The sequence below is a fragment of the Thalassophryne amazonica genome, chromosome 21 (genome assembly GCF_902500255.1).
Source record: "Thalassophryne amazonica chromosome 21, fThaAma1.1, whole genome shotgun sequence".
Taxonomy (NCBI): Eukaryota; Metazoa; Chordata; class Actinopteri; order Batrachoidiformes; family Batrachoididae; genus Thalassophryne; species Thalassophryne amazonica.
Window position 1 is genome coordinate 1,072,460 of NC_047123.1, and position 20,891 is coordinate 1,093,350.

At 44.7% G+C, this 20,891-nt stretch overlaps 1 protein-coding gene across 2 annotated transcripts in view; it reads right to left on the bottom strand.

Moving 5' to 3' along the window:
* Positions 1-20,891, bottom strand: part of bach2b (BTB and CNC homology 1, basic leucine zipper transcription factor 2b) — a 134,358-nt gene that overhangs the window by 36,405 nt on the left and 77,062 nt on the right. For both annotated transcript variants that reach the window (XR_004558393.1, XM_034161840.1), the window contains exon 2: positions 16,616-16,870. Coding sequence is in view for 1 of the 2 variants with exons in the window: in XM_034161840.1 (XP_034017731.1) it covers positions 16,616-16,858 (243 nt within the window). In the remaining variant the exon portion in view is untranslated. The remainder of the gene's footprint in view (positions 1-16,615; positions 16,871-20,891) is intronic.

Consider the following 20,891-nt stretch of genomic DNA (forward strand, 5'->3'; position numbering starts at 1 on the left):
GGGGTGAGTGAAATGTTATTTTTTTTCATCTTTTGCTTTGTGTTCTTTTCAATGAAAGTATTTTTTTTTACTTTGAGGGAGTCTGTGGATGTGGTGTGTTTGTGTGTGTGTGTGTGCATGTGGAGCAGGAGCTGTTTTAACCCCCAATTTAGACGGACGTCTGGCTGAATATATAATTAATATATAATCAGTATTAAGCTTGTAGACTCTCAAATGTCATAAACCTGTCAAACTCTATAAGGAACTTTTTAAAACAGAATTAATGTTGAATAATCCCTTAAAATCAGCTGACATGCGGGTTAAAACGGCTGTTACGCTGATGGGTCAAAATGCATAGAACACTGCCATCTACTGGATAGCAGTGGGAATAGCATCTGCCCAAATACATGGCTGTTGAGCTGAATCACAACTTAAACAGAATTTTCAGTTTTGCAAATACCTTCTTTTTTTACAAATGAAAAAAGACATTTTACAAATGCACCTTTATTTGTAAAAACCAACACACACGTTACAATAACTTGTGTGCTGGTTTTTACATATAATGAATCAACTAATAAGTGATGAGCGGAGGCTCATTTCCCATAATGCTTTTTGGCATTTGTGTGTTAATGTTCAAAACTTCAGAATTAGGGCATTATTATAAAATTAATGACAGAGTTAAACTATCTGGATTAATTTGGTTTAAAAATCAAAACCATGAGTCAAACCTGCTTTCCTTTTCAGGACTTCTACCTTGCGTCTGGACCACTGTATACTGTGAATGTAAATGACTCTTCTTTACAGTGGTGGGCAGGGCGCACAAAGACAGAAGCACCGACTCATTGGTTGTGTTGGGTTTGTGATTGTCTTTGATTGTAATCAGAAGTGTTGGTGGTGTTTAAACTCTAAATCGGCTTGTCAGTAGCTGAGAATGTACTGGAGACAATACTGAAAGTTAGCGGTTAGCTGTAGCTTCTGCTAAATTTGATAGTGGTTTATCGGTTTAGCATTATAAAAGTGAACTTTTCAGTTAGCGGATTAGTGGTTATCGAAGCTAAGTTTTTGGTTAGCTGTGCCCACTACTGAGGGTAGTGCAGGACATGTGTTGGGGAAAGTGTAGTGACACGGACCCACAACAGGGGGCGCAAATGAACGGTCAATAGATGAGCCAAAAGGTAACAATTTAATGTTGTGAATGTGCACAACGACTATACAGACAATCACAGAATCTGACAGCAGTCAATACACCAAGGTGACGTGTGGGCAGGCTCGAGGATAGAAGACGTCTGTCCTGAGAAGAGCCGGAACCACACGATTTCCGCCGCCACAGAACCTGGTGAATACTGGAGCCGCCAAGTCCCGAATTCACAGCTGATCACCGTCCCCGACTGTCGGATCTGGTACTGCTGGTGAGGAGCACAAACAGTGAGATGTGGGTGTGTGTGCACACCCAGTAACAAAAACAGTCAGAAGGTGGAAAGTCACCTCCACCTCTAATCACACACTCTTGCAGCTCCTGTTACACCACTTATCTGGTTGGGGGGTGAAGCGAAGCCGTCGCTGATCACACCAAACACCAATCCCACAGATAAGGAAACACTTACAGGAAAACGGCTGCAAAGAAGTTCAGACTATTAGTCAGTGTTTTCAGTTTAGCAGAGAATTACCTTCACAGGTAGATGATATCTCGGCAGCAAGGTGGAGATGACATCCGGCTTTTATGGAGTGATGAAATGAAGATGGGTGACAGCTGTCATGAGTTGATGTGTGACAGCTGTCACTCCCGGTTGTGTCCGTGGTGGCAGCGCCCTCTCGTACTGAAGCCCGCACTTCAGGCAGGACGCCCTCTGGTGGTGGGCCAGCAGTACCTCCTCTTCTGGCGGCCCACACAACAACATGTATAAGAATAGTGTGACAGCGGTGAGATGTGTAGTAGGAATGACAGACTCATTCACAGTGGAGGTGGGATTACACCAAGGATCAGCTCTGAGCCCTTTCTTGTTCACAGTGGTGATGGACAGGTTGACTGATGAGATCAGACAGGAGTCTCCATGGACTGTGATGTTTGTAGAAGACATTGTGATCTGTAGTGAGAGTAGAGAGCACGTTGAGTCTAGACTGGAGATGTGGAGATATGCTTTGGAGAGAAGGGGAATGAAAGTCAGTCAGCGGTTACAAGGAGCAGAAGTGGTGAAACTAGATGAGTTTAAATACTTGGGGTCAAACTAATGGAGAGTGTGGAAGAGAGGTGAAGAAGAGAGTGCAGGCAGGGTGGAGTGGGTGGAGAAAGGTAGCAGGAGAGATTTGTGACCGAAGAATATCAGCAAGAGTGAAGGTGAAAGTCTACAAGAGAGTAGTGAGACCAGTTACAGTGAGGAAAATAAGTATTTGAACACCCTGCGATTTTGCAAGTTCTCCCACTTATAAATCATGGAGGGGTCTAAAATTTTCATCTTAGGTGCATGTCCACTGTGAGAGACATAATCTAAAAAAAAAATAAAATCCGGAAATCACAATGTATGATTTTTTTAATAATTTATTTGTATGTTACTGCTGCAAATAATATTTGATCACCTACCAACCAGCAAGAATTGTGTCTCTCACAGACCTGTTAATTTTTCTTTAAGAAGCCCTCTTATTCTGCCCTCTTTACCTGTATTAATTGCACCTGTTTGAACTTGTTACCTGTATAAAAGACACCTGTTCACACACTAAATCAAACACACTCCAACCTGTCCACCATAGCCAAGACCAAAGAGCTGTCTAAGGACACCAGGGACAAAACTGTAGACCTGCACAAGGCTGGGATGGACTACAGGACAACAGGCAAGCAGCTTGGTAAAAGACAACAACTGTTATGATTATTTATTAGAAAGTGGAAGAAACACAAGATGACTGTCAATCTCCCTCGGTCTGGGATTCCATGCAAGATCTCACTTTGTGGGGTAAGGATGATTCTGAGAAAGCTCAGAACTACACAGGAGGACCTGGTCAATGACCTGAAGAGAGCTGGGACCACAGTCACAAAGATTACATTAGTAACACATGATGCTGTCATGGTTTAAAATCCTGCAGGGCAGCAAGGTCCCCCTGCTCAAGCCAGCACATGTCCAGGCCCGTTTGAAGTTCACCAGTGACCATCTGGATGATCCAGAGGAGGCATGGGAGAAGGTCATGTGGTCAGATGAGACCAGAATAGAGCTTTTTGGAATCAGCTCCATTTACCACGTTTAGAGGATGAGAACAACCCCAAGAAAACCATCCCAACCGTGAAGCATGGGGGTGGAAACATCATACTCTGGGGGTGCTCTTCTGCAAAGGGGACAGGACGACTGCACCGTATTGAAGGGAGGATGGATGGGGTCATGTATTGCGAGATTTTGGCAAACAACCTCCTTCCATCAGTAACAGCATTGAAGATGGGTCATGGCTGGGTCTTCCAGCATGACAATGACCCCAAACACACAGCCAGGGCAACTAAGGAGGGGCTCCGTAAGAAGCATTTCAAGGTCCTGGAGTGGCCTGGCCAGTCTCCAGACCTGAACTCAATAGAAAATCTTTGGAGGGAGCTGAAACTCCAAACCTGAAAGATCTAGAGAAGATCTGTATGGAGGAGTGGACCAAAATCCCTGCTGCAGTGTGTGAAAACCTGGTGAAAAACTACAGGAAACGTTTGACCTCTGTAACTGCAAACAAATGCTACTGTACCAAATATTAACATTGATTTTCACAGGTGTTCAAATACTTATTTGCAGCAGTAACATACACTCAACAAAAATATAAACGCAACACTTTTGGTTTTGCTCCCATTTTGTATGAGATGAACTCAAAGATCTAAAACTATTTCCACATACACAATATCACCATTTCTCTCAAATATTGTTCACAAACCAGTCTAAATCTGTGATAGTGAGCACTTCTCCTTTGCTGAGATAATCCATCCCACCTCACAGGTGTGCCATATCAAGATGCTGATTAGACACCATGATTAGTGCACAGGTGTGCCTTAGACTGCCCACAATAAAAGGCCACTCTGAAAGGTGCAGTTTTATCACACAGCACAATGCCACAGATGTCGCAAGATTTGAGGGAGCGTGCAATTGGCATGCTGACAGCAGGAATGTCAACCAGCGCTGTTGCTCGTGTATTGAATGTTCATGTCTCTACCATAAGCCGTCTCCAAAGTTGTTTCAGAGAATTTGGCAGTACATCCAACCAGCCTCACAACCGCAGACCACGTGTAACCACACCAGCCCAGGACCTCCACATCCAGCATGTTTACCTCCAAGATCGTCTGAGACCAGCCACTCGGACAGCTGCTGAAACAATCGGTTTGCAAAACCAAAGAATTTCTGCACAAACTGTCAGAAACCATCTCAGGGAAGCTCATCTGCATGCTCGTCGTCCTCATCGGGGTCTCGACCTGACTCCAGTTTGTCATCGTAACCGACTTGAGTGGGCAAATGCTCACATTCGCTGGCATTTGGCACGTTGGAGAGGTGTTTTCTTCACGGATGATGCGAAGGAGATGTGTTGCACTGCATGAGGCAAATGGTGGTCACACCAGATACTGACTGGTATCCCCCCCAATAAAACAAAACTGCACCTTTCAGAGTGGCCTTTTATTGTGGGCAGTCTAAGGCACACCTGTGCACTAATCATGGTGTCTAATCAGCATCTTGATATGGCACACCTGTGAGGTGGGATGGATTATCTCAGCAAAGGAGAAGTGCTCACTATCACAGATTTAGACTGGTTTGTGAACAATATTTGAGGGAAATGGTGATATTGTGTATGTGGAAAAAGTTTTAGATCTTTGAGTTCATCTCATACAAAATGGGAGCAAAACCAAAAGTGTTGCGTTTATATTTTTGTTGAGTATACAAATAAATTATTAAAAAAATCATACATTGTAATGTCCGGATTTTTTTTTAGATTATGCCTCTCACAGTGGACATGCACCTAAGATGACAATTTCAGACCCCTCCATGATTTCTAAGTGGGAGAACTTGCAAAACCGCAGGGTGTTCAAATACTTATTTTCCTCACTGTATATTGGACGGCTTAGAGACGGTTACACTAACAAAAAGACAGGAGGCAGAGCTGAAGATGCTGAGATTCTCTTTGGGAGTGACGACGATGGACAAGATTAGGAATGAACATATCAGAGGGACAGCTCAGGTGGGACGGTTTGGAGACAAAGTCAGAGAGGTAAGATTGAGATGGTTTGGACATGTGCAGAGGAGGGACCCAGGGTATATAGGGAGAAGGATGCTGAGGATGGAGCCACCAGGCAGGAGGAGAAGAGGGAGACCAAAGAGGAGGTTTATGGATGTGCTGAGGGAGGACATGCAGGTGGTTGGTGAGACAGAGGAAGATACAAAGGACAGGGTGAGAAGGAAACAATTGATCTGCTGTGGCGCCCCCTAATGGGAGCAACAGAAAGAAGAAGGAGAAATGAAACAAATACATAAAGACTTAAATTTAATTAAAAAAAAACAAATGTTCCATGATATATATTTTAGGATTACGCTCTTTAACAACTACAACACCATCTAATTCTAATGTGCAGAGACCTGCCAGCACATCCGTGCACTCCCAGAGTTCAAATATAACTTTAGACAAGCCCAAAGACGGACACAAGAACATTTCAAAGACACTCTATGGGACTGTAAGATGAAAATTGAGTTAGCATGTATGAAGGAGATGAGTGAGGGAAGCCACCAAGACACCAACGACAAATGCGAAGGAGTTACAAGCTTCACTGGCTGTGATTGGAGAGACTGTGTGTATATTTCTAGAAAACTTTTGCCCAGATTTCACACAACGCGAATTATAATATTATTTTAGAGAGGAGGGGATGGACCAGCTGTCTGTCTAGGTGGCTGCCATCCAGGACCAAAGGCAGTTCTGTGGTGTTGTGGATGCGGTGAAGCTGTATGCTCCCAAACTTGACTTGCATCTCTGAGTCACTGCAGCGTCAGACAGTGTTCAGAGAAGCAAAAGGTTTTGAAGTTTGTTTAATTTGGACACTGTGAGACTGGCGGTAGACTTTTTGATATTCATTGAAGTCCTCCTTTTGTCCAGCACTCACAATTCACCAAACAGTCATGCTGTTGCAGTCTGGACTGTCGCATGTGATGATGAGACATCACTGGAGGTCTACTCCACACACTCCCTTCCAGCTGCAGGAAAAGTGCTGAGCACAGAGGAATCTGATTTCAGCTGCTGCCACCAGCAGCGCCGCAGCCTCACGAAGCACACAGACTGAGGCCAAGTCCTGCAAGAGAGCCAAAAGAGACAGCCTCAGGAGAGGAAGCTGTTAAAGGACGAGGACACACAGGCTCGCAGCTTCCATCACTGATATCAGGAGAGAAATGCGACCCTGCACTCAGTCCAGACCAGAGACCCCACTCCAGACCCACGTGTCAGAGCTGCAGCCTCCGGCTCCGTGAGCTTTCTCTTATATCAGCGGCGAGACGGCTAATTTATGCAAATGCGTGCCGTTGAGTTGCTGCATGTCATGCATGCTAATGAGCATGTGGAAGTGCACGACAACTGAATGACAAACAAAAGACTTTTACATGAGATGTGCTGAGTAACCTGACATGAACCTGAGAGAAGAAGATGGTCCTCCAGCCGTCTGTGGACGGGAAAGGTGCAGGGACAAGATCAGCCGCAACCACCAAAGTCCTGCACAGTGACGGCCCGCACGAAACACACGACAATGCGAAAGATGACAATGTTCACAAAGATATTTTAGCTGGAATGTAAAGAAAGAAGGACTCAAGGTTGAAGCACCTTGTTCAAGGGCACCTTAATGTTTTTCCTGTTTGATTGGGGAATTGAAATTTCCAACCCCAGTTCTGGACGAGACGTTAATACGTATTTCCTCTCTGCTCGCCTACAGCTTCTTGTGCAAACTACAAAAAGAACCTAGAGAAATGTGCAGAAGTGTCACCTTTAATGTTTCACAATTAATGAATGTCAACAAAATATCTGTCAGTTAATTGTTTGGCTATTTGGTTTTACTGCTAAACTCAACTCAAATACATGAAATATGCTTTTATTGTTGCTGGATGAATTCCTGCAACACACAACAATGAAATAACATGACCAAGATGTCCACAACAACTCTGAAGGACTTAAGGTGCATCCAGGAAGTATTCACAGAGCTTCTTTCCTTCCACATTTTCTTACGTTACAGCCTTATTCCAAATGGGATGAAACTCATTTTTTTTACTCAAAATTCTACACACAACACCCCATAATGACAACAAGAAAGTTTTTTCCCACAAATTTATGAAAAATAAAAACTAAGAAATCACATGTCCATAAGTATTCACATAAAGTTTTTATTTTTCATAAATTTTCAAAAATCTAACCCCCCCCCCCCCCTTCCACATTGTCATAATGGGGTATTGTGTGTAGAATTTTGAGGAAAAAATTAATTTCATCCATTGTGGAATCAGACTGTAACATAACAAAATGTGGATGATATTTTGTGTCCCAGCCTCAGTCTGACTGGTGAGACTTTACATCACAAAGGGCCTTGGAAACCAAGTTGCTCCCAGCATGCACTTTGGCATCTTGCATGGCAGCATGCTAACATTAGTGTGTGTGTGTGTGTGTGTATGTGAGGCATCATTGCAAAGCACTGACATTTACACATGAAGTTTGAGCTTTACCAGCTGCAGCTTCATGGGTACAGCAAAAACTTTGTTAAAAAGACGAAACACGAGAGCGGGACTCGAGTCTGGACCTGATGACTTTTCTCTGGGCTTCATGATGTCAGAGTTCTGCAGTGAAAACAGAGACTTGAGGTCAGAGACGGAAAGCGTGGCGGTCAGCGGCAGCAGCAGGAAGTCTGAGGTGTTGCGCGCTGTGTGTAAGTAACCCCCTCCTGTCAGCGGATTAAAACAGCGAGTGTACGCACGGCTAATCCGCTCTCTTAGTGCATCTTCAGCTCGTGTCCAGACAGAAGGAGGACGTGACCTCACCTCCACACGTATGTCATGGGTTCAGTCTGGGGTTCGGGCTCGTTGACTCTGTGCTCAGTGTTTCAGATTCAGTGGGTTTCTTTCTGGTAATGAATCCATTTGCAGGTTTAGAGGTTTAAGGAAGGTGAAGGAGCTCACGTTGCAGGTTGTGAGTTCAGACCCGGCCCTCCACAGTTTAAGGGATGAGTCCTTGTATTGGCAGAGAAACAATAACCCCCTGCTGGATTGGGGGTGTATCAGTCTCCTCTCTGCCACTTCCCATTTCCCTGATCTTGGTCTTGGCTCCTCCCCCTCCTTAAAGGAAGGCGGTGCTCTCTCTCCGGGCTGCGGTCTGCACCATCTGTCTAATAGGCTGTGTGAGCGAGGCCCGTCAGATTAGCCGGCATTCTGCAGGATCAGCGCTGATCAGCTGTGTGACGTGGCAGATGGATGTCACTCAGCAGCTCCGTAAACGTCCACAAACTGTCTCTTAGAGAGACCGGGCTTTGACCGTTTTTACTGCAGTACATTTGTTTCAGTCCAGGTTTGTGTCTGTTCCACATCTGAAGATAATAACTGTGTCCGTGGACGCGAATGGGCTGCTGCTTCCTGCACACATACGCTGCCTGGATCACAACAAAGGAAAAAAAACTGACAAACAGGAGGTGGTTTGAGGTCTGAGGACCACTGAGAACTCTGCTGAGTCGCCACCCGGGATCCTTGTTCCCAGAAAGAAACATCTAACAGCAGCACAAGCGGCTGCACCGGTCGTTTTCCACCTCCTGGTGGCGTCCTGCTCTGCTGATCACTGAGCATGGAACAAGGCAAGAAGTGCATCAAGTGGACCGGAGTCCCACACACGGCGACATGACAGAACCCATGGAGCGCATCCGTGTTACATGATGACGCTCAGTGACACAGTGTCCACTGCAGGAACCACCCTGAACACTGTTTGTGGAACCTTAGCTTTTGTTCTTCTGACAGACCCTGAAATGCTGCTGAGTCGGGTTCAAATCTGATTGGCTGATGGACACACAGTAAAGCAACAACATCACCAAGCGGCATCTGTGAAAGTAAACAGAAAAGAGCAAAATAACCGCAATTTTGAGAAAGATGAGTCGGTTCAGCAAGGATCCAAATAGAAAAACCCTAACCCTAACCTGGATTAATCAGGAATTGACCACAACACGGTTCCTGGTTCCTGCACCATGATGCTTGATAGTTGCTCCAATAATCTACACGTTCGTGCCGCATGTTGCGCTCCAGGGCTGCTCCTGAACGACCTGCAGCTTCTGACAGGTTTCTTCAGGAGGAAGCGTCCACTTCCACTGCAGTTCTAATGAGCTGACGTCATTCTGTGCCATTCCAAGTACAGGAAGCAAAGGGATTAGGGGAAGTAGAGGAAGCTGACCAACCCAGCACATGGTCATGGGATCAAATCCTGGTTCCTCCTGTCTTTGTATCAAAGTATTCTGGAAAAACTGCTGCAGACAGATGAAATCAGTCTGCTGGAGATAAAAACCACCTGAAGGTGTGTTTACATTTTTCTGGCAAAACATAATTTGCATTCACCTTCTCTGTTGTGTGTGTGTGTGTGTGTGTGAGGAATGTAACGCGTGCTGTATCAGAAGCAGAGGTTTGTTGACCTCTGAGTGTGCAAACGCACTGACCGCTGTCGTGCAGCCCTGGCTGTAGAGGGCGCCAACACTCACAACAGGTCACAGACCAAACCAGCGCAGCAGCACTGTGCCTGACCACACCCCGTTTTTAACCCCTCACACTGGCGGTGCACAGATGAGCGTAAGTCAGGTTGGGCAATCATGTGCCATGAAGCGCTGAGACCCTGCAGGTTTTCCTTACTACCAGTCACCTCAGCAGGTGATTTGATTAATGACCAGGTGTTTATGTTCAGGTGAGAAAACCTGCAGGGTCTCGACCCTCACTGCCCAGCCCTGGTGTAAGTGCACTTAAATTACAAGTAGAAGCGAGTCGGACCTGAAATCCACAAGTGCAACAGGTACAAACTACAAATATCAGTCGTGCTGCCCTTTGAACTATTTTGTACTGTGTTTGCTTTGTGGCACTTTTCATGACTTTGTGTCACATTGTGTAGCTTTGTGCCAATCCAGGTGGAAGACTGGTTAACTAGACTTACAGCTTCATCAGTACCTGGTACCTGAGCTCTGACGGCGGAGGACTCCCTGTGAATCCTCTGAACCTGTGTGTGCGGCACGCGGACTCGTATGAATCGCTCTTTGTTCTCTGAGAAGATAGTGATAGTTAGAAGATAGTGATTGATAGTGGACATGAGGAGGGAGAGGGAACCTCATCAGCCACTGTCTATCCAAGGCCGCGAGGTGGAGAGAGTGAGCAGCTTTAAATATCTGGGGGTCCACATCAGTAGTGACCTCACTTGGACACTTAACACCACACAGGTGGTAAAGAAGGCTCAGCAGCGGCTGTACATCCTGAGGAGGCTGTGGAAATTTGGCATGTCACCCAAGATTCTCAGCAACTTCTACAACTGCATCATTGAGTCCATTCTCACCACCTCGATTACTGCGTGGTATGGCAGCTCAACGGTGAATGACCGCAAACGCCTGCAGAAAGTAGTGAAGACCGCATCAAAGATCACGAGGACACCACTACCATCTCTGCAGAGCATCTACCATCGGAGAGTCCACAATAGAGCTGCCGTCATCATAAAAGACCCTACACATCCCCAATACGGACTGTTCACACTGCTGCCTTCAGGACGGAGGTTCAGGAGTGTGAAATGCAAAACCACCCGCTTCAAAAACTCTTTCTACCCCACTGCCATCAGACTGCTGAATGCTGCTAAGGACTGAGCAGACCCCCTGGGGTCACTTCACACTGTTACTGCACCTTACTGTTACTTTACTGTTAACTGTTAATACTTGAATCTTGCTATTTGCACATTATTTCATTTCACTTCATACTGGAACTGCACCTTTATTGTTACTTTACTTTTTAATGCTTAATGCTTTTAATGCTTTTTTTTTAATGCCTATTTTGACTATTATTATAGACACCCGGTGAGAGCAGCAAAGAAGAGAATTTCATTGCACAGGGAAATACGTTTCTTACTGTACATATGACAATAAACCTTTTGAACCTTTGAACCTTGAACCTTTGAGAACACTCGCGCTCCTCCTGCTGCGGCCAGCGAGGAAAACAATGACACTGGAACAGGATTGTTCTGTTTCCACGATGTGAAGAATCCAGCTGCCTGTGCAAGCCCACAGTCACGTTCACGAGAGGTGATGTCAGCAGGCTGCTCTCGGGACAGCGGGGCCATGAGTCAGAGGAGTGATGGGGGAGGGGGTCTTTGTTTTTATGTGCTCAAACCTCCCCCCTCCCTGCTGGCAGCTACTGTGACGGCTGCTGCACATAGGAGGCAGCGTCGAGTCGCTCACACGGGACGTTCTCCACGACTGGAGGCAGACGCTTGAACCCAACCCTCCCCCTGCCAGGGGACGGGCGAGGGCGCCCAGAGGTCCTCTGCAGACTCTGGATGCAGAGATGTGTCACTGAGCGGGAAGCAGAAGCTCATCTCCTCTACAGCCGCAGATCTCAGCAGCTGACCGCCACGACACAACAACAACAAGGCGTTTCATCACAAACAAGCCAGTGTACTTTTCACTGAATCCACAAAAACAGACGTCACTGAGACACTGTCAGCGTGCGAGGTGAGCAGGAGGAACAGCCAGCGGCGTCAATCTCACCGTGAGGTGTCGCCAGCTGCCACGACACTCACTGACAGGTGATAATTAATCACAGCTCAATAACGAGCGACACGCCCTGTCGCCACAAAACGACCAAAGAAAGAAAATGACTCAAAGCAAAAAGTCAACACGAAAGAAAAAAAAATACAAAGTGAGGAACTTTGAGGAGAAAGGTGAGAAACAGGTAGAAAAGAGGCGTGGCTACAGAGAAGGACTGTGACTTCATCAGGGTGGGGGGGCAAATTTGATCAAATTTGCTGGAAAAGTAAGAAGAGTCAACAGAAAAGATCAAACAAACAACAGAACCTGTTTTTTTGTATGATGAGAAAAATATTAAAATGAAGCAGCTCAATTTTTTCACAATGGAAACGGAGAATTACAAAAGCAAACTTCACACACATTCATCTTCAACTGCTTACTCCAATTAAGGGTCGGGGGGACAGAGTGCGAGGCGGGTTCACCCTGGACAGGAGGCCAGTCTGTCACAGGGTCACATACAGACAAACAAACACATTCACACCTACGGACAATTTAAAGTCTCCAGTTCATCTAATCCGCACATCTTTGGATGTGGGAAAAAGCCACACAAACACAGGGAGAACACGCAAACTCCATACAGAAAGGCCACAGGTGGGAATGGAACCCATGACCTTCTCGCTGTGAGGCAACAGTGCTAACCACTAACCACCGTGCTGCCAAAAAGTAAACCTGCACCCATCCACACGGTGGTCAAACCGAGTCATTGAACATTTTTTAAATTTTATTTTATTTTTGCCTTGGTGGATCGTGGGATTTATTTTCATGGTGTGCAGAATGCTGAGTCAACTGATGTCTGTGATAAACACTGACGTGAATGAATGAGACGTTTCTTCAGCCACAAGGAGGAACTAAAGTATTTTCACATGTCATTTTCCAAAATCAGGAGGCTTTATGTGGGTCAGTTTTTGTCAGGCTGTGATGATGAATCCGAATGAAACAAACATATCAAAGTCAAAGTCAGCTTTATTGTCAATTCTTCACATGTACTAGACATACAAGGAATCGAAATTTCGTTTCTCACCTTCCCTCAGTGGTGACAGGACAAGACATTTCGACAATAAGGCCAAGAATTTAGTATTTACAGTGCAGTGTCTGAGGTAATAGTAAAAGTGGAGAGTGCAGTAGTGCAAACCATTCAGTATTCGTAGCAGCAGCAGATTTTTGTTAAGACACTGTGCAAGTGGTGTGATAGTGATAAAGTGAAATTTACTCTGTGTGTGAATGGTTTTAATATCTGAAACAGTCTGAACTGTTTTCACATGAGGACTGCAGCTGCAGGACTGTCAAAAATATTGTGCATGCTCAAAATTTGACGTACTAGCCGTATTCCATTGTATATCAGTGAGCTTCAACGTGTTCTAAACTTATACAAAACTTACCCATAAGTTACAAGACGTACACCAGTGTTTTTAATACACTCGGCATCTGCTGGCTAAATCATCAGGGTGTGACAGGGGAGTCACACGCATTCTGTGCTGGTCATAAATCTAAAATCTAATGGACAAATATGATGTATTTAAGCAGTCCAGTGACACCCCCCACCCCAAAAAAAGACATCAGACCTCATTTATTTACTTGAGGTTTATCTTCACTTGTCGAAGTGACACTGTGAAATTTCACCGAAACCCACCAAGTAGTTTAGGAGGAGTCATGGACAGACTGACAATAACACACACACACACACACACACACACACACACACACACACACACACACACACACACACACACACACACACACACACACACACACACACACACACACACACACATTTGTTATGTTTCCTTCCTTTGTTAATAGGTGATGATGCAAAAGGAGCCACCTTCTGTTTTTGGTTTTCGCCTCCAAAAACAAAAATCTCCTTAAATTGTGGTTTTCAGAATTCAGACCTACGAGTCATGAAGGTGAGTCAGTGCATCGTCCAAAAAAACTAAATAAAAATACAAAATAATTATTTAAAGCTGACTGAAACTGAGAAGGGCAGCACAGTGGCTTAGTGGTTAGCAATGTTGCCTCACAGCAAAAAGGTCATGGGTTTGATTCCCACCTGTGGCCTTTCTGTGTGGAGTTTGCGTGTTCTCCACGTGTTTGTGTGGGTCCCCCCCGGGTGCTCAGGTTTCCTCCCACATCCAAAGACATGCAGGTTAGGTGGACTGACTGTAGGTGTGAATGTGTCCATTTGTATGTGTCCATGAGACAGACTGTCCATTGAATGGACTAAAAAAATAAGACAAGTGAAACCAACTGTTCTTATCCTGAGCAGTGTGGCAGCAGGCTGCTAATGCTCCTGTGTGGCTGATGGTCCTTCAGTCTCGTCCCGCTGACAGTCCCTAAGTCTCGTCTCTCTGACGGTCCCTAAGTCTCCTCTCTCTGACGGTCCCTATGTCTCAACCCACTGACGGCCCCAAAGTCTCGTCTCTCTGACGGTCCCTAAGTCTCGTCTCTCTGACAGTCCCTAAGTCTCGTCTCTCTGACGGTCCCTATGTCTCAACCTGCTGACGGCCCCAAAGTCTCGTCTCTCTGACGGTCCCTAAATCTCGTCTCTCTGACGGTCCCTATGTCTCAACCTGCTGACAGCTCCAAAGTCTCGTCTCTCTGACAGTCCCTAAGTCTCGTCTCTCTGACAGTCCCTATGTCTCAACCTGCTGATGGCCCCAAAGTCTCGTCTCTCTGACAGTCCCTAAATCTCGTCTCTCTGACAGTCCCTAAGTCTCGTCTCTCTGACGGTCCCTATGTCTCGTCCCACTGACAGTCCCTAAGTCTCCTCTCTCTGACAGTCCCTATGTCTCAACCCACTGACGGCCCCAAAGTCTCGTCTCTCTGACAGTCCCTAAATCTCGTCTCTCTGACAGTCCCTAAGTCTCGTCTCTCTGACGGTCCCTATGTCTCGTCTCTCTGACGGTCCCTATGTCTCGTCCCACTGACAGTCCCTAAGTCTCCTCTCTCTGACAGTCCCTATGTCTCAACCCACTGACGGCCCCAAAGTCTCGTCTCTCTGACGGTCCCTATGTCTCGTCTCTCTGACAGTCCCTAAGTCTCCTCTCTCTGACAGTCCCTATGTCTCAACCCACTGACGGCCCCAAAGTCTCGTCTCTCTGACAGTCCCTAAGTCTCGTCTCTCTGACGGTCCCTATGTCTCAACCCACTGACGGCCCCAAAGTCTCGTCTCTCTGACGGTCCCTAAGTCTCGTCTCTCTGACAGTCCCTAAGTCTCGTCTCTCTGACGGTCCCTATGTCTCAACCTGCTGACGGCCCCAAAGTCTCGTCTCTCTGACGGTCCCTAAATCTCGTCTCTCTGACGGTCCCTATGTCTCAACCTGCTGACGGCCCCAAAGACTCATCTCTCTGACGGTCCCTATGTCTCAACCTGCTGACAGCTCCAAAGTCTCGTCTCTCTGACAGTCCCTAAATCTCGTCTCTCTGACAGTCCCTAAGTCTCGTCTCTCTGACAGTCCCTATGTCTCAACCTGCTGACGGCCCCAAAGTCTCGTCTCTCTGACAGTCCCTAAGTCTCGTCTCTCTGACGGTCCCTATGTCTCGTCCCACTGACAGTCCCTAAGTCTCGTCTCTCTGACAGTCCCTAAGTCTCGTCTCTCTGACGGTCCCTATGTCTCAACCCACTGACGGCCCCAAAGTCTCATCTCTCTGACGGCCCCAAAGTCTCGTCTCTCTGACGGTCCCTAAATCTTGTCCCACTGACAGTCCCTAAGTCTCATCTCTCTGACGGTCCCTATGTCTCAACCTGCTGACGGCCCCAAAGTCTCCTCTCTCTGACAGTCCCTATGTCTCAACCTGCTGACGGCCCCTAAGTCTCGTCTCTCTGACGGTCCCTATGTCTCAACCTGCTGACGGCCCCAAAGTCTCATCTCTCTGATGGTCCCTAAGTCTCGTCTCTCTGACGGTCCCTAAATCTCATCTCTCTGACAGTCCCTAAGTCTCGTCTCTCTGACGGTCCCTATGTCTCAACCCACTGACGGCCCCAAAGTCTCGTCTCTCTGACAGTCCCTATGTCTCAACCTACTGACGGCCCCAAAGTCTCGTCTCTCTGACAGTCCCTAAGTCTCGTCTCTCTGACAGTCCCTATGTCTCAACCTACTGACGGCCCCAAAGTCTCGTCTCTCTGACGGTCCCTATGTCTCAACCTACTGACGGCCCCAAAGTCTCGTCTCTCTGACAGTCCCTAAGTCTCGTCTCTCTGACAGTCCCTATGTCTCAACCTACTGACGGCCCCAAAGTCTCGTCTCTCTGACAGTCCCTATGTCTCAACCTACTGACGGCCCCAAAGTCTCGTCTCTCTGACAGTCCCTAAGTCTCGTCTCTCTGACAGTCCCTATGTCTCAACCTACTGACGGCCCCAAAGTCTCGTGTCTCTGACGGTCCCTATGTCTCAACCTGCTGACGGCTCCAAAGTCTCGTCTCTCTGATGGTCCCTAAGTCTCGTCCTGCTGACAATCATGACATTCCTGAAAGATTAAGGAATATCACTGTTGAAAAAAATGATGTCTTTACGACATCACAGCCTGAGCTGCACTAGCTGACCTGTAGGAGGCAGTATTGATGTTAGCAGTGAAGGAGAGAGAAAGACAGAAGGGTGGCAGAGACACACACTTTCTTTACAGCGCCCCCTACAGGACACTGTAGTGGACCAGAATCTCGAGTGACTTCTTTAGGTGCTCCCTATTTTTTGGATTGTGTCACAAAGACAAATGACCTTTGTGTTGTTAATAATAAATGGAACTTTTTTGTTTTTAATGTTTCAACATATTTCACATGTATTGATTCAAAAATGAGAAAAGTGTCAACAGATCCACAACCTGGATCTGGTGGCTCAGGCTGTATTTTTGGGTATTTCGTGTGTCTGCACAGGTGTACCTCTTCAGGAAGACTGACCACCAAACCATTCTCCGTCTGGCCCACCAGCGCCTGGAGGAAGTACTCGCTGCAGGCGGCCAGCACGGCCCGGTGCCCGCGGAACTCCTTGCCCTCCACCAGGACAGTCACATCGCACAGGATGTCCTGCTTCCGCTGGTCGTCCAGGCACAGGAGGATGTTGGTGCAGTGAACCGTCGACTCATACACGTACATGGGGGCTTCAGACTTCTCATCCACGGACATCCCGCTCACGCCCTGGAAACACAACACAGCGGCTCAACCCACGCCAGACACCTTACGCTCTGAAGTTTCATGAAGCTTTTTTCCACTTTGTAAGGCTTTATGAAGCTTTTCCTGCTTTGTGAAGTCTTGCTGAGCTTTGTGAAGCTTCGTCTGCTCCCTGCTTGATGTTTCTGCACATTAACAAAGCTTCTTATGTCTGACATCTAGTTTCTTTATCTTCTGAATTTATGGCGCCGACTTTTCTAAACCTGGTGATTTATTCACATTTTTTTTGTGTTGGCTCAGTTCTTAAAATCTGTAACAACAATTAAAATAGAAATTTGGGGCATAATGAGTTTTTTAACCCTTTAAGAGCAGCTGCACTTGGAGGAATAAATGTTGAAATATTTATCAATGATAAAATAAAAATGGATCAATACAGGAAGTTGCTGAAGAACATTTGTGAATAAAAAACAACTGCAAGGAACTGACGTGCTCCTTCATGGATCAGAAGATCACTCGGTCACCCGACCCTCTCATTGCTTCACGTCTGAACAGGAAACCAACTGCGTTCACTCGCTTCCATCAGACACTCAAAACTCTTTGGAGTGAAGGTACACACACACACACACACACACACACACACACACACACACACACACACACACACACACACACACACACACACACACACACACACACACACACACACACACACAGTAGTGTTCAACTATACACCCAGATCAACTTGGGGATAGAGAACCTTGCTCAAGGGCACTAGTGAATTTCCTTGAAGAATCGAACCAGGGATCCTCTGATCACAACCCTGATATCAAACCACCAAAGTCCTCTACATCCTGGAGACGTGCTGTCTGGTCATCGCATGTTCTGCAGCAGACTGCAACCAGATTCCAGAACTCTGCTGTGCAAGTGCTCGGCCGCTCCTGGAACCATCCAGACCTGACAAACCCGACACTCTGCACTTTAAAACCTTCATCAATCCTAAAAACTTCCCGAGGACAAACCTGAGGTTTGAACATTAGGAGCTGAGGTTCAAACATAAGACCTGAGGTTCAAACCTTAGGACCTGAGGTTCGTACCTTAGGACCTGAGGTTCAAACCTTAGGACCTGAGGTTCAAACCTTAGGACCTGAGGTTCAAACCTTAGGACCTGAGGTTCGTACCTTAGTACCTGAGGTTCAAACCTTAGGACCTGCGGTTCAAAACTTAGGACCTGAGGTTCGTACCTTAGGACCTGAGGTTCGTAGCTTAGGACCTGAGGTTCAAAACGTAGGACCTGAGGTTCGTACCTTAGGACCTGAGGTTCGTACCTTAGGACCTGAGGTTCGTACCTTAGGACCTGAGGTTCGTACCTTAGGACCTGAGGTTCGTACCTTAGGACCTGAGGTTCAAAACGTAGGACCTGAGGTTCGTACCTTAGGACCTGAGGTTCGTACCTTAGGACCTGAGGTTCGTACCTTAGGACCTGAGGTTCAAACCTTAGGACTTGAGGGTCAAACTTAGGACCTGAGGTTCAAACCTTAGGACTTGAGGGTCAAACGTAGGACCTGAGGTTCAAACCTTAGGACTTGAGGGTCAAACTTAGGACCTGAGGTTCAAACCTTAGGACTTGAGGGTCAAACGTAGGACCTGAGGTTCAAACCTTAGGACTTGAGGGTCAAACTTAGGACCCGAGGTTCGTACCTTAGGACCTGAGGTTCAAACCTTAGGACTTGAGGGTCAAACTTAGGACCTGAGGTTCAAACCTTAGGACTTGAGGGTCAAACGTAGGACCTGGGGTTCAAACATAGGACCTGAGGTTCGTACCTTAGGACCTGAGGTTCAAACATTAGGACCTGAGGTTGCAGGGTCACCTGAACCCTTGACCTCAGGAACTCTCCAAACCAGAACTTCTGCTTCAGCGCCCAGAAAAAAAAACAAACTCAAGAACACAGAGTGTCTGTTTACTTTAAATGCACACGGAAGGATCAATAACACGGAACAGCAGTGAAACTATCAGCAACTACAACCCCAATTCCAATGAAGTTGGGACGTTGTGTAAAATGTAACTCCTCAGCCAGTTCAACCTGTGCAGGTCAAACAAGTGATTCCTGCAGAGTTTACCGCTGCCCCTCCTGGAGCGAGCCGCTGATCTGAAGGCCGACGCATGCCCAAATGTCACGTTATCATAATTAAGCTCATCGAGCAGGTGGCCTTGCACGTCCCGACGACCGGACGGTCATTGGGACAGAGCCCACAATCATGTGACCGTACAGTGCAGCCACCCTCGTGTTCTGGTTTCCTGCTGGAACCGTGGAGTTGCGTGTTCCCGCGGTGTTCTCATCATCACTTTCTGCACTTTGTCAGAGGTTAGAGGACAAAAAACAACAAAAACACAACACACAAACAAAAAAACGAAAACAGTATCCTTCTACACTTAATATGAGACACAATCATTCATGGTCAAACTTTTTAGAGAACACACATTAAAAAAATGTGTTCAGTGAAAGTTTTGGAAGCATCTTCTTTGAGTCATATCTGACATGAAACAAGATTTTTAAATGCATTATCGAAAACAAAGTCTTTACAACTAACTGAAATTACACTTCAGTGATTCTGTCTTATATTAAGATTTTAAGTGATTCTGTCTTATATTGAGATTTTAAGGTGATTCTGGCTTATATTGAGATTTTATTTAGTGATTCTGTCTTATATTAAGATTAAGTGATTCTGTCTATATTGAGATTTTATTTAAGTGATTTTGTCTTATATTAAGATATATTTAAGTGATTGTCTTATATTGAGATTTTATTTAGTGATTTGTCTTATATTAGATATTATTTAAGTGAATTGTCTTATATTGAGATTTATTTAAGTGATTTTGTCTTATATTAAGATATTATTTAAGTGATTCTGTCTTATACTGAGATTTTTTAAGTGATTTTGTCTTATATTAGATATTAGTTAAGTGATTCTGTCCTTATATTGAGATTTTATTTAAGTGATGTTGTCTTATAGTAAGATATTATTTAAGTGATTCTGTCTTATATTGAGATTTTATTTAAGTGATTTTGTCTTATATTAAGATTTTAAGTGAGTCTGTCTTATATTGAGATTTGATTTAAGTGATTTTGTCTTATATTAAGATATTATTTAAGTGATTGTCTATATTGAGATTTTATTTAAGTGATTTTGTCTTATATTAAGATATTATTTAAGTGATTCTGTCTTATACTGAGATTTTATTTAAGTGATTTTGTCTTATATTAAGATATTATTTAAGTGATTCTGTCTTATATTGAGATTTTTTTAAGTGATTTGTCTTATATTAATTAAGTGATTCTGTCTTATATGAGATTTTATTTAAGTGATTCTGTCTTATATTAAGATTTTAAGTGATTCTGTCTTATATTGAGATTTTATTTAAGTGATTTTGTCTTATATTAAGATTTTAAGTGATTCTGTCTTATATTGATTTTATTTAGTGATTCTGTCTTATATTAAGATTTTAAGTGATTCTGTCTTATATTGAGATTTTTATTAAGTGATTTTGCTTATATTAATATTATTTAAGTGATTCTGTCTTATACTGAGATTTATTTAAGTGATTTTGTCTAATAGTAAGAGATTATGTAAGTGATTCTGTCTTATACTGAGATTTTATTTAAGTGATTCTGTCTTATATTAAGATTTTAAGTGATTCTGTCTTATATTGAGAGTTTATTTAAGTGATTCTGTCTATATTAAGATTTTAAGTGATTCTGTCTTATATTGAGATTTTATTTAAGTGATTTTGTCTTATATTAAGATATTATTTAAGTGATTCTGTCTTATATTGAGATTTTATTTAAGTGATTTTGTCTTATATTAAGATATTATTAAGTGATTCTGTCTTATATTGAGATTTTATTTAAGTGATTTTGTCTTATATTAAGATATTATTTAAGGTGATTCTGTCTTATATTGAGATTTTATTTAAGTGATTTTGTCCTTATATTAAGATTTTAAGTGATTCTGTCTTATATTGAGATTTATTTAAGTGATTCTGTCTTAT